At 40.3% G+C, this 11,868-nt stretch overlaps 1 protein-coding gene across 1 annotated transcript in view; it reads left to right on the plus strand.

Moving 5' to 3' along the window:
* The window catches only part of AFAP1 (actin filament associated protein 1), a 148,736-nt gene that overhangs the window by 31,145 nt on the left and 105,723 nt on the right, over positions 1 to 11,868 (plus strand). The window contains exon 2 of the mRNA XM_008578719.1: positions 8,880 to 9,008. Within this exon, the coding sequence (XP_008576941.1) occupies positions 8,882 to 9,008 (127 nt within the window). The 5' untranslated portion in view covers positions 8,880 to 8,881. The remainder of the gene's footprint in view (positions 1 to 8,879; positions 9,009 to 11,868) is intronic.

Genomic DNA, 11,868 nt, shown 5'->3' on the forward strand with positions numbered 1-11,868 from the left:
GGAAAAAAAAAAAAAAAAAAAAAAAAAAAAAAAAAAAAGAAAGAAAGATAATACAAATCTATCCATGAACTTTTTGAAGAACACTCGTGTTCTGTATACAAAACTCTCTGGCCAGTATTCAGGCCTGTGCCCTCGAGTAAGTCTCTTCAATTCTCTGAGCCTCAATTTTCCCATCAGTAAATTGAGGGAGTTGGATGAATTATCTACACTCGCTCTTCTAATTCGAAGATTCTGTCTTTTAATAAGAACTGTTAGTAACGTAGTGATGTAAAGCACAATTTGAGTAACTACCTTGGAGGATATAATTGTGTAATAGCCTGTTCTCGGTTGTGGGAGCTGGGTTATTTGAATGCAACCTATGAGGAATGTAACCTACAAGGAATTAACATTCTCTTCCACTGTGAGCAAAATTTAGTCAATATTATGATGTAAAAAGTAACGGCATTAAAATCAAGCACACCTAGTTCTGCTTCCCATTCTGGCTCTTATTTTGAATTTGTAACCTTAACCAAGAACGTAACCTTTCTTAGTCCTAATTTCTCCATCTGTAAAAATGGTGAAAATAATGCCTATCTCTAAGGGTTATTGTGAAAATTAGTTGTAATGTGTATAAGGCACTTAGCATATTGCTTGGTACATGGTAAGTACTTAATGGTAGCTGGAATTATCTATTAAATATCCATTAGGATCTTCAGAAGCTACAATACTTTATGGGGGAGAATAGGAAAATCTGTATTGTAAAGGGAGATTTGGCTGGAAAAACTAGAAGAATTCAGGGCACATGCAAGTTTTACGTGGACCCTGGAGAAGCAGCCCCTTCTCCCGATAGGAGAGAGCCTGTGTCAGGTGTGGACAATGTGGGTGATGGAGAGAAGTCCTGGGTAGCACGTGGAGAAGGCCACTGTCAGAATACATCTGTGGAAACCCAATCTGAATGTTGGGACTCCTGCTTGATTGGTCCATCTTCCAGAGAGCCTGGCTTGCAGCTGGTCAGAGAGCACAATGGCTCTGGAGGGTGGAGGGGACATGTGGGCTTCCCATGCTTACTGCATGTCCTGCAGGCTTGAGCAGTACGAAGCCACTCCTGGCCTAAGCATACGTATTTCATGAGAGGCTTATTTCGAGGAACATTTCCAGAGTGCTTGTTGGTTGTTACCTTTAGATCTTAAGGGAAAAGGCATGTTTGTATTAAAAGTTTAAACTGAAAATTGGTTGCAAGAACTCCTTCCTTTCTTGCTTTGGTGTCCAAATGAGCTTCTTGTACATCATGTTGAATAGGCATGTGAGTTTGTGCTCATTCTTCCAGCATGCATGTACCATATATTTGGTTTGTGCTGGCATACAGTGATGTATAGGAAACTGTACCTGCACTAGGCACTGGTGGTCCAGCGGGGGAGGTAGGCAGCTCAGCAAGTAAGTATAATACTCTGTGATGCACTGTGTAGACTGCAATGACATTTATTAGTCATCTTCCTAATTTTTTCTTATACTAGCATTCTTCATTTTATTTGACCCTGATATTTCCCTTTAAAAAAAAAATGGGCACAGCAACTCACCAGGCTAGGGTTATTTCAGAAAACAGTCTGTTTTATTATCATGAAATGGTCAAAGCAGGGCCTTTGGAGTCAGGCCCGAGTTCAGATTCTTACGCTGTTAGGTTCTAGCCCTGTGGCTATAAACAGATCACTGACTGGAGGGGCTTTGTCGCTCATTTGCTTGGTAGCCTTAGGCAACCTCTCTATGCCTCAGTTTCCTCACCTCACTAGCTCAGGGTTGTTGTTATGAGCAAATGACTTCACACATGTAAAGGACTTAGAAGCGTGCCTGGCACTTGTAATTGCTATGTAAATATTCGTTTAAAGAGAAGTAAACAAACACAGAACATTGGCACCAGCTGCTTGTTCCTCTGCTGTACGTGGGGATGATAGTGTCTTCGCAGCATTACTGTGAGAACAAAATGGAATATCACATGTAGACGGCTAGCACAATTCCTCTCACATAATAGGTTTTCAGAAAATGTTAATTCTTGGGGCCGGCCCGGTGGCGCACTGGATAAGTGCGCCGCTTGGGAAGCGCGGCGGTGCTCCTGCCCGAGGGTTCGGATCCCACATACAGACCGGTTCCCGCTCACTGGCTGAGCGAGGCGCGGGAGCAACACCGAGGGTTGCAATCCCGTTGCCGGTCCCCGGTCTGGTACGGGGGCAACACTGAGGGTTGCGATCCGTTGCCGGACACGGAAAAAGACAAAAAAAAAAAAAAAGAAAGAAAATGTTAATTCTTTTGCTTTATAAGTCATTCATCAAACATATCTGCACATATCTTCTATGTGCTTTGTACTGCTAGGCTGCCATAAGGTATTGGGACATAAGCAAAGCATGAAAGCTACTCTTAGCTATTTTGAGGGGAAAAAACGACAAAAATCAAATAAGATTTAAGGTTACTAAGTATCCAATTATTAGTACAGCTGCTGAAAGATGAATAAATTTGGGTAGTTAAGGAAGACTTTGAAGAGGACCCGACTGGGGATGTTTAATTAGAGAAGGCTGGGAGAATGAGGATGTAAGTTCAAGTATTTGAAAGGACTGTCTATGCAAAACATGGTTTATTTAGTCTTGGAAGATCCTAGAGAGGAAGGACTTTTCAAACAATCACGACTCTCTGATAGTGGGATGTTTTGCATTTTGAGGTGCTAAGAGCTGTGTTTTGATAGTCTTTTGGTTGCGATTTCAGGTGAATAGAAAACTACACAGGTTAGCTTAATAAGAGTGAACAGCAGTGACAACCCCTGCCTACATTTTTTTTAATTAAACTTTTTTTTTCATTGTAACATAGTTGATTGTACATATCTATGGGGTACAGAGTGTGTGTAATATGTGGTGCTCAAATTGGGATAATTAGTATATTCAACAATATACAATGTAATCACTTTTTGTGCCCCTTAACCAATTCCTCCCTTACCCACCCCCCACCACTGGTAACCTCAGTTCTGTTCTGTCCTTTCGACAGTTCATGTATTATTGTGATTGTCGTATCTTTCTCTCTTGAAATATATTTGTTTATTTTTTAGTTCCCACTTATGAGTGAGGACATGCAGTATTTCTCTTTCTGTGCCTGGCTTATTTCACTTAACATGATTTTCTCTAGGTTCATCCATGTTGCTGCAAATAGCAGTATTTCATTATTTTTTATGGCAGAGTAGTATTACATTGTGTAAATATACCACATTTTCCTTATTCAGTAGCCTAATGATGCACTTTTAGGTTGGATCCAACTCTTGGCTATTGTAAATAAAGCTGTGGAGTGCAGGTATCCCTCTGACATGATGATTTCCATTCCTTTGGGTATACACCCAGCAGGGGAATTGTGGGATTGTATGACAGTTCTATCTGTAGTTGTTTAAGGAATCTCCATACCATTTTCCAATTTAAAAATGGGCAAAGGAGCCGAATAGGCATTTCTCAAAGGAAGATATACAAATGGCAAACAGACACATGAAAAAATGCTGAACATCACTTAGATCAGGGAAATGCAAATCAAAACCACATTGAGATATCATCTCACTCTGGTTAGACTGGCTAGTATGAAAAAGATAATAACAAATGCTGGTGAGGAAGCAAAGAAAGGTGAACCCTCATACACTGTTGGTGGGACTGTAAATTGGTGCAGCCATTATGGAATACTTGAAATGATTTCAGTTTTTTAAAATGTGTTGGGGCTTGATTTGTGATCTAACATGTGGTCTGTCCTGGAGAATATTCAGTGTGCTGATGAGAAGAATGTATATTCTGTGGTTGTTGGATGAAATGTTCTGTAGGTATCTGCCAAGTCCAATTGGTATAAATTGTGGTTTAAATCCTGTGTTTCTCTTCTGATTTGTTGCCTAGATAACCTGTCCAATGTTGAGAGAGGGGTTTTCAGGTTGCCAGATATTATCATATTTGGGTCTATCTCTTTCTTTAGGTCTAACAGTGTTTGCTTTATATATCTGGGTGCTCTGTTATTGGGTGCATATATATTTAGGATTGATCATCTTGCTGCATAGGTTCCTTTGTTATTACATAGTGGCCTTCTTTGTCTCTTTTTATAGTTTTTGGTTTAAAGTCTATTTTATCCAATGTAAGAATAGCTACTCCTGCTTGTTTTTGATTTTCTCTTGAGTGGTATATTTTTTCCCATCCCTTCACTCTTAGTCTGTGAATGTCTTTTACAGTTGAGGTGAATCTCTTGTATATAGCATATAGTTGGGTCTAGCTTTTTAATCCAATCAGCCAATCTGTGTCTTTTCAATGGGGAATTTAATCTGTTTACATTTAGGGTTGTTACAGAAAGTAATTCACACTAAGGTATTGTCTTCTGACATTTTATTGATTTTTATTTGGATGTTTTAAATATCTTTTGTTTCTTTTACTTTTATTGTTTGTATTCAGTGTTTCTTGGTTTTTGGATGTGGTAAGATACAGTTTCTTCCTCTATCTTGTTTGCATTTTTGTTCTACCAGTATGTTTTGTTCTTATGTGTTCATGGAAGTGGTTGTTGTTTTTTGGATTCCAGATTCAGGACTCCCTTGAGGATTTCTTGTAGGGCTGGTCATGTGGTGGTAAACTCGTATAGTTTTTGTTTGTGTGGGAAATATACTATTTCTCCTTCATTTCTGATGGATAACCTTGCTGGGTATAGTATTCTTGGCTGGCAGTTTTTTTTTCTTTTAGTATTTTGAATATATCATCCCATTCTCCTCTATCTTGTAGGGTTTCTGTTGAGAAGTCTGCTGTCTGATGGGGTGACTTAACGCTTTCTCTTGCTGCTTTTAGGATTCTCTCTTTGTCTTTGAGTTTTGCCAGTTTGATTATAATGTGCCTTGGAGAGGACCTTTTTGGATTGAATCTATTTGGGAATCTTTGAGCCTCCTGAATCTGAAGGTCCATATCTCTCCGTGTATCTGGGAAGTTTTCCACTATTATTTCACTGAATATGTTTTCAATGCTTTTTCCTTTCAGGAATACCCTTCACTCAGATGTTTGTATGCTTAAGGTTGTCTGCTATCTCTCTTAGATTTTCTTCCGTTTTTAAAGTTCTTTTTTCTCTTTTTGTCTGCCTGAGTTATTTCCAAGAGATTGTCTTCAAGATCAGAAATTCTTTCTTCTGCTTGCTCTAGATTGCTGCTTATGCTCTCATTTGTGTTTATTTCTTTGAATGACTCCTTCAGTTCCATGAGTTCTGCTAAATTCTTTTTTAAAGTATTAATCTCTTTGTAGATTTCCTCTTCATATTCTGGATAGTTTTCCTCAGTTCATTGTGTCATTTAACTGCATCATCTTGCATCTAAATGAGTTTCTTCCTGATTTTTATTTAGAATTCCTTTTCAGTCATTTCAAAGTTTTCCTGCTCTATGACCCCCACCTACTTTGAACTCATTTGCTATTTTTCTGCTCACCTACCCCAAATTATGAGAACTCTGGTAGTTATAAAAGTGTGGCTTTAGTTATGATCTTCCATCCTGGAGGATGCTGTAGACTTACAGAATAGAAGGTTTGGAAAGAATCCCATAGAACAGTGGCTCTCAATCTTTTTTGCTTGGGCATTTTTGCACGAATTATTTTCATTATGCTTTCCTCAGTCAAGGTGCATGACATATCACTGGCAAAAAATAAGTGTTTGGTGAATGAATGAACTAAGAAGTTAAAGTGATTGCATACATCAGTGGTTCTGAAACTCTGTGGTCTCAAAATATATTTTGAAGACCCCAAAGAGTTGTTATTTGTGTGGATGTGTCTGTAGATATTTATCATATTAGAATTTATAACTGGCAAATTAAGTTATTTATTTATTAAAATATCAATAAACTTATTATATGTTAACATAAATACAGTAGTCCCCCCGTGTCTACATATCCATAGTGAATGTGTTTCATGACCCTCTAGTGGATGCCTGAAACTGTGGATAGTACTGAACCCTATATTTACTGTTTTTTCCTATGCATACATATCTTTGAAAACGTTTAATTTATAAATTAGGCATAGTAAGAGATTAACAACAACTAATCATAAATAAAGCAATTATAACAATAAACTGTAATAAAAGTTATGTGAATGTGGTCTTTCTTTCTCAAAATATATTAACGTACTGTCTTCTCCCTCCTTGTGATGATATGAGATAATACAATACCTTTGTGATAAGATGAAGGGAGGTGAATGAGGTAGGCATGTGAGGTACTGTGAGGCTGCTGTTGTACTTCTGATGGTACGTCAGAGGGAGGGCCATCTGCTACACGCGATCCTGGATCATTGAGCCATGGCAATGGCAGGAGCAGACAATGCTGATGACGAACAGTGGGGGTGGGAGTTAGCATATACAACATGGATATGCTGGATGAGGGATGATTCATGTCCCGGGCAGGATTTCATCACACCACTCAGAACAGTGTGCAGCTTAAAACTTATGAAATATTACTTTCTGGAATTTTTCATTTAATATTTTTGGGTCGTGGTTAACTGAGGGTAAATTCAACTGCGGATGGGCCGGCCCGGTGGCGCACTTGGTAGAGTGCGGCGCTTGGGAGTGCGGCGGCGCTCCCGCCGAGGGTTCGGATCCCATATAGAGACCGGTCCGCTCACTGGTTGAGCGCGGTGCGGGCGCGACACCGAGGGTTGCGATCCCGTTGCCGGTCACGAAAAAAGACAAAAAGGGGAAAAAAAAAAATTCAACTGTGGAAGCAAATCTGTGGATAAGGGGTGACTGCTGGAATATATATTTATGAAATGTAACTGTGTTTACCAAGATAAGATAGTCAGAAGTGCAGCATTGTTTTATATTTTTGGTCTCAAAATATATTTCAAAAACCCAAAAGAGCTTTTATTTGTGTGGATATATATTTATCATATTATTAGCAGATGGCTTAGTGGGAGATAGCTGGATTCTCACATCTACTTCTTCATTAAGACTGTTGTAAGATGTTGTTCTGGTGTAAGCACATGAAGAATATCTGGCCTCACAAAGAGACGTAGCTGGGAAAGAGAAGAGTTTGGCTTTTCAGAAAATTGTCATTATTCTTCTTTGATACTATACCAAAACTTGACAAGAGGCAGTTTCCTAACAATTAGCTGCAATGTGGAGTCCAAAACTGTTCCATCCACTGTCATATGGGAATATTTCAGATTATTTTGCACGTCAGGTGGGCTCTTTTGCACATGTGTGATTTTATTTTTATTTTATTTTTTTATTTTTTTTATTTTTTTAATTTTTTTCCTTTTTTTGTCTTTTTCCGTGTCCAGCAACGGATCGCAACCCTCAGTGTCGCGCCCGTACCGGACCGGGACCGGCAACGGGATCGCAACCCTCGGTGTTGCTCCCACACCTCGCTCAGCCAGTGAGCGGGAACCGGTCTGTATGTGGGATCCGAACCCTCGGCAGGAGCACCACCGCGCTCCCAAGTGGCGCACTGTAGCAGTGCGCCACTGGGCCGGCCCGCACATGTGTGATTTTATAACCTCATGGTTCACTGAGTTGTGCCTATCTTCCAAGTGCCAACATATTTATTACACTATATGATATCAAAAAAATCATGTTTCTTAATGTCATTCCTGATCTCATTACGAAAGTCTCTTAAGTACTGGGAGGCTGTCAAGCTCATATAGTGGTGGATGCAAGTTTTCCAGAATTCTTATTTTCCCTGGGAAGCTCAAATTTTATTATTGGCAACAAATGCTGTTTACCTTGAAGTGGTAAGCTTGCTTTGTTATTTTTGAGAACAAGTCTGCCAGATACTCAACTTTAAGTAATTGCTGTTTTCCTGTCATTCATTCTTTCAAGTAAAGGCCAGGCTATATGAAAAAGTGGCTTGAGGTAGCAGTAGCTAAACTGTTGTGTGAATGAGTCTCCTTTAGACAGCCATGGCAGCACTCTGTCTACAGAAGTGCTTCAGGCGGGCTTTCCGTTCATCACACAGGATGTTGAAAAAGGCATATTCTCAAGGGTCGAGATGTAATAAAAGCAACCATTTTTACTGCTTCATCAAGGGCAGTCACTCTTTAAGTAAGAGTGGCTTCTTTTTTTTTCACTTTGAGCATACAATGAAGACTATGGTAACCACAAATATACTTTACTGTCACTGCTTTGTGTGCTAAGATGCTTGCAGTTTTCTCTTTGCATGTACAACGTTAGTGCAGGAAAAAGGCGATTAATGTCTTAGGATTATGAAAATAATTTGTACCTTGTCGATTCCCTGAAAGGGGTTTGGAGTTCCCCAGAGATTTGCATCATCATTTACAAATTGCTGACATAAGTCAGTGTTCCAGTCTTGTGGATATCGGAGGAAAAGTCTGCCATAATCCTAGAAGGAAAAGACATGGTAGGAAGTCAGCACCTGAACTTACATTTTTTGTTCTCCTTGGCATCTCACATCCTTTGTTGTAACTGAATGAACACACTCACTGCCATTCTGCGGATGGAGCCAGCCCTACAAAAGCAGAAAGTTGGTTGCTGTGTTTCTGAAACCATGCCCTAGTGGTTATTTGAAAACTATTTGGCATTTTAAACTCCTATCTCTGTCCTGACATTGAAATTTAATATCATGTAATTGACACCAAACGATGATGTCAGGCTTTTGGGTCATGACACCATCTGTTGGCAGCTGGCTATGGAGCTCCTCCTGGTTGACTTTTGCTTCCTCAAAGCAACAGTGAAGGAGCAGTTCATTTGTTAGGATGATGCACGAATCTCTTAGTCGACCTGGTTTCAGCAAACTTACTTTTCATGTTAGAATGCTGTATTCAGCAATCGAGCTAAAGATGGAATGCTTTGAGTAAAACTTGGCATTCGTATTCTGACATTTGCAAATCAGTGGGCTAATAGTACCCTTTCTCTCTCTCCTCTTTTCTCAGCAATGGAAGAGTTAATAGTTGAACTTCGTCTTTTTCTTGAACTCCTGGACCATGAATATCTGACATCAACTGTCAGGGAGAAAAAGGCAGTAATAACCAACATTCTGCTGAGGATACAGTCATCGAAAGGTGAGTATCATTCAAACATCTGGTCTTTTTTCTTCTGATCCGTTTTGGCTTCCAAATCATTTTTAATTCCACCGTCTTTCTAAAACATGTTCATTTGTTCATTAACCTATGAACCTGATGATCACATTTTCACTGAGGGCCCATCCTTGTGCTGGGTGCTGTATTAACCTCTAGGTATAGAAAGATAAGGCCTTTAAGGAGCTAATAGAACCATGGTTGTGTTGGGGGGTCCCCAAGAGCACCCCAGCGCTCAGAGATTAACTAGAAGGATTCACAGGACTCAGCAGATAGTTGTATTTATCATGCTCAAAGTACATTACAGCAGTAGTGAGGACACAGTCTGGTTGGAGGAGAAAAGACTCAGGGGGAGTCTGGAAGAACCCAGGTGCAGGCTTCCTGAGACTCGCTCCCTCCCATGAGGATCACATAGAGCACACTCTTTCCTCAGCAGCAAACATGTGGCACCTTTGTGTGACGTTTCTGTTCAGGGAAGCTCATTAGACACTCAGTGCCCTTTGCCTGGCACATACAGAATTCCAGACTCCCAGAAAAGCAGGTGTTCAGCATAAACTAAGTTGTTTGCACAAACAGCGTAGCCTCAGTAAAGCAACCTTATCAATTAGGGAACGGTGGGAAAACTTCTGAATTCCAGATTCCCAGACACCAGTCAAGGGCCAGCCTTGCAAGCAGCCCTTTCTACAGATAGTAGCCCAGGTCTGCTGTGTTAATTGCTATGCACAGTGTAGGTAAGATAGGAAAACAGGGAATGGTAAAGCCTGCTAACTACTGTTGTGGAACACCAGGGTGTTGTGAGAGCACCTAAGAGGAGGAAACAGACCAGTTTAGTGAGAGACAAGAGGGTGGAGGGGCAATTATTGGAGGATATGATGTTAGGATCCTGAAGGATCTACAGGAGATAGCTAGGTGAGATGTAGGGATTTTCTTTTAAACATCTTTTTTGAGATACAATTCACAGACCATACACTGCACCCATTTGAAGTGTACAGTTCACTGTTTTTTAGTATATGAAGCCAAGGTATGGCACAATTAGATTTGTGTTCTGGAAATCTCACCTTGTCAGTCTGGAAGATGGGTTGAAGGATTTGGTGGCAGATTGAACTTGAGTGGGGTGGGAACCTGGGGGATGGTGGGACTAGTCACTGAGATAAGAGTGCAGGATGAGGACCATATTTTGGGGGCAATATGAAATGTTCATTTTTGAAACAATTTTGTTACTTCTCTGCTCAGACTCTTTCATTCATTTGCCTTTGCCTATGGTCAAAATCTAGGCTCCCCAGGCTGCCCTAGAGGGCCCTTTGTATTATGTGGTTATGTGTGTGAACTCCAAGGTCAATCTGGCTTTGCCCACTACCAGATACATCACCTTGCACAAGTTACTTAACCTCTTTATGCTGTAGTTTCCTCATCTACAAAGGGCTAATAGTAGTGTCTACCTCATGGGATGCTGTGAGGACTGAATGAAATAATACAAAATATTTCAGAACAGTGCCTGACAGTAGCTATCGACTCTTATTTTTTATGATTGCTTTTGTTAGTAGAAGCAGTGTTCCTTCTCAGTCTCATCTCCTCTACGTGTACCCCTCTTGCAGCTGTTCCAGACTCTGGGTCTACACACACTGCAGTGTTTGACCCTCGGGGCTGTAGTAGTTGCCATTGCTTTCCCTTGATTTCCCGTCTCCTTCCTCTGCCCAGCGAGTTCCAGCCCTTGTCTCTCCATGCTTCCTTCTGATGTATCTTCCGACATTTTCCTATTCACTAATTCTTTCTTCAGCTCTTTAATTTTCTTTAAGGCCATCTGCTGATTTTTTTGTTGTTGTTGTCGTTAGAAGTAGAATTTTCATTTCCCTCCTTCCCTCACCCCCTCCCTTTCCTCCCTACTCCCCTTCCCACCTCCCTTCCCTTCTTACATCCTTCTCTCAGTTCTCTGCCAAAATTCTTATCTCCATTGCAGCTCCAAAAGGTCAGGCACTAGGTCTTTTTATATACAAGGATACTTCAAAAAGTTCATGGATGGGGAGGGTGGTTGCAGGTAATTGGGTGGGGGACAGGGGTATAATCACAATTTGTGATAATGGGCAAGCTGGGAGTATGTATCTGGCCATCACATCTTGGGCACGAGTGGTGCCAATCAGCTTTGTACCCCATGAATATTCATAACCAAAAAAAAAGTATCATAAAAAAAAAGTTCATGGAAAGATTCATATTATCTTTTAATTATGTTTTTCCGTGAATGTTTTGAAGTAGCCTTGTATTTCAGTCCCTGGCCTCTAGCACAGTGCTTGATCCATTATAGGTGATCATCATTAAGTGACTATTTTTACGGGTCTTTCCACATGAGCTCTTGGCATATAAATAGCATTGTGCCCAGATGAAAGCTTACTTCTTCCTCTCTGCTGTCTTCACTAGTGCACTGTTCATCACATTTTCTCATAGTGGTCTGTGTATTTGTCTTTCTAACCAGAACATGAGTGCCCTGAGGGGTGTGAGCTTATATCAGTCATGTCATCCAAAAAGTATGTCTACTGTAGTATCTGACTTTAAGAGGACACTTAATAAGAAGTATTGATTCTCAGTAAAGTGTCTGCTTCCTTAGTGCATAGGTAGGGCTATCCTGAGTAGAATTTCAGGTGGAGCAACTTGCCTTTGAGAGGCAGCATGGCTTTGAGGAGAATGTAGACTTTGGTGCCAGCTCCATCATTTCTTAGCTGTTAATGTTTCAGTTAGTTCCTTAACCATTCTTTCTTTTTCTTTCTTTCTTTCTTTCTTTCTTTCTTTCTTTCTTTCTTTCTTTCTTTCTTTCTTTCTTTCTTTCTTTCTTTCTTTCTTTCTTTCTTTCTTT

This window comes from Galeopterus variegatus, unplaced genomic scaffold, assembly GCF_000696425.1.
Source record: "Galeopterus variegatus unplaced genomic scaffold, G_variegatus-3.0.2 Scaffold76, whole genome shotgun sequence".
Classification (NCBI taxonomy): Eukaryota; Metazoa; Chordata; class Mammalia; order Dermoptera; family Cynocephalidae; genus Galeopterus; species Galeopterus variegatus.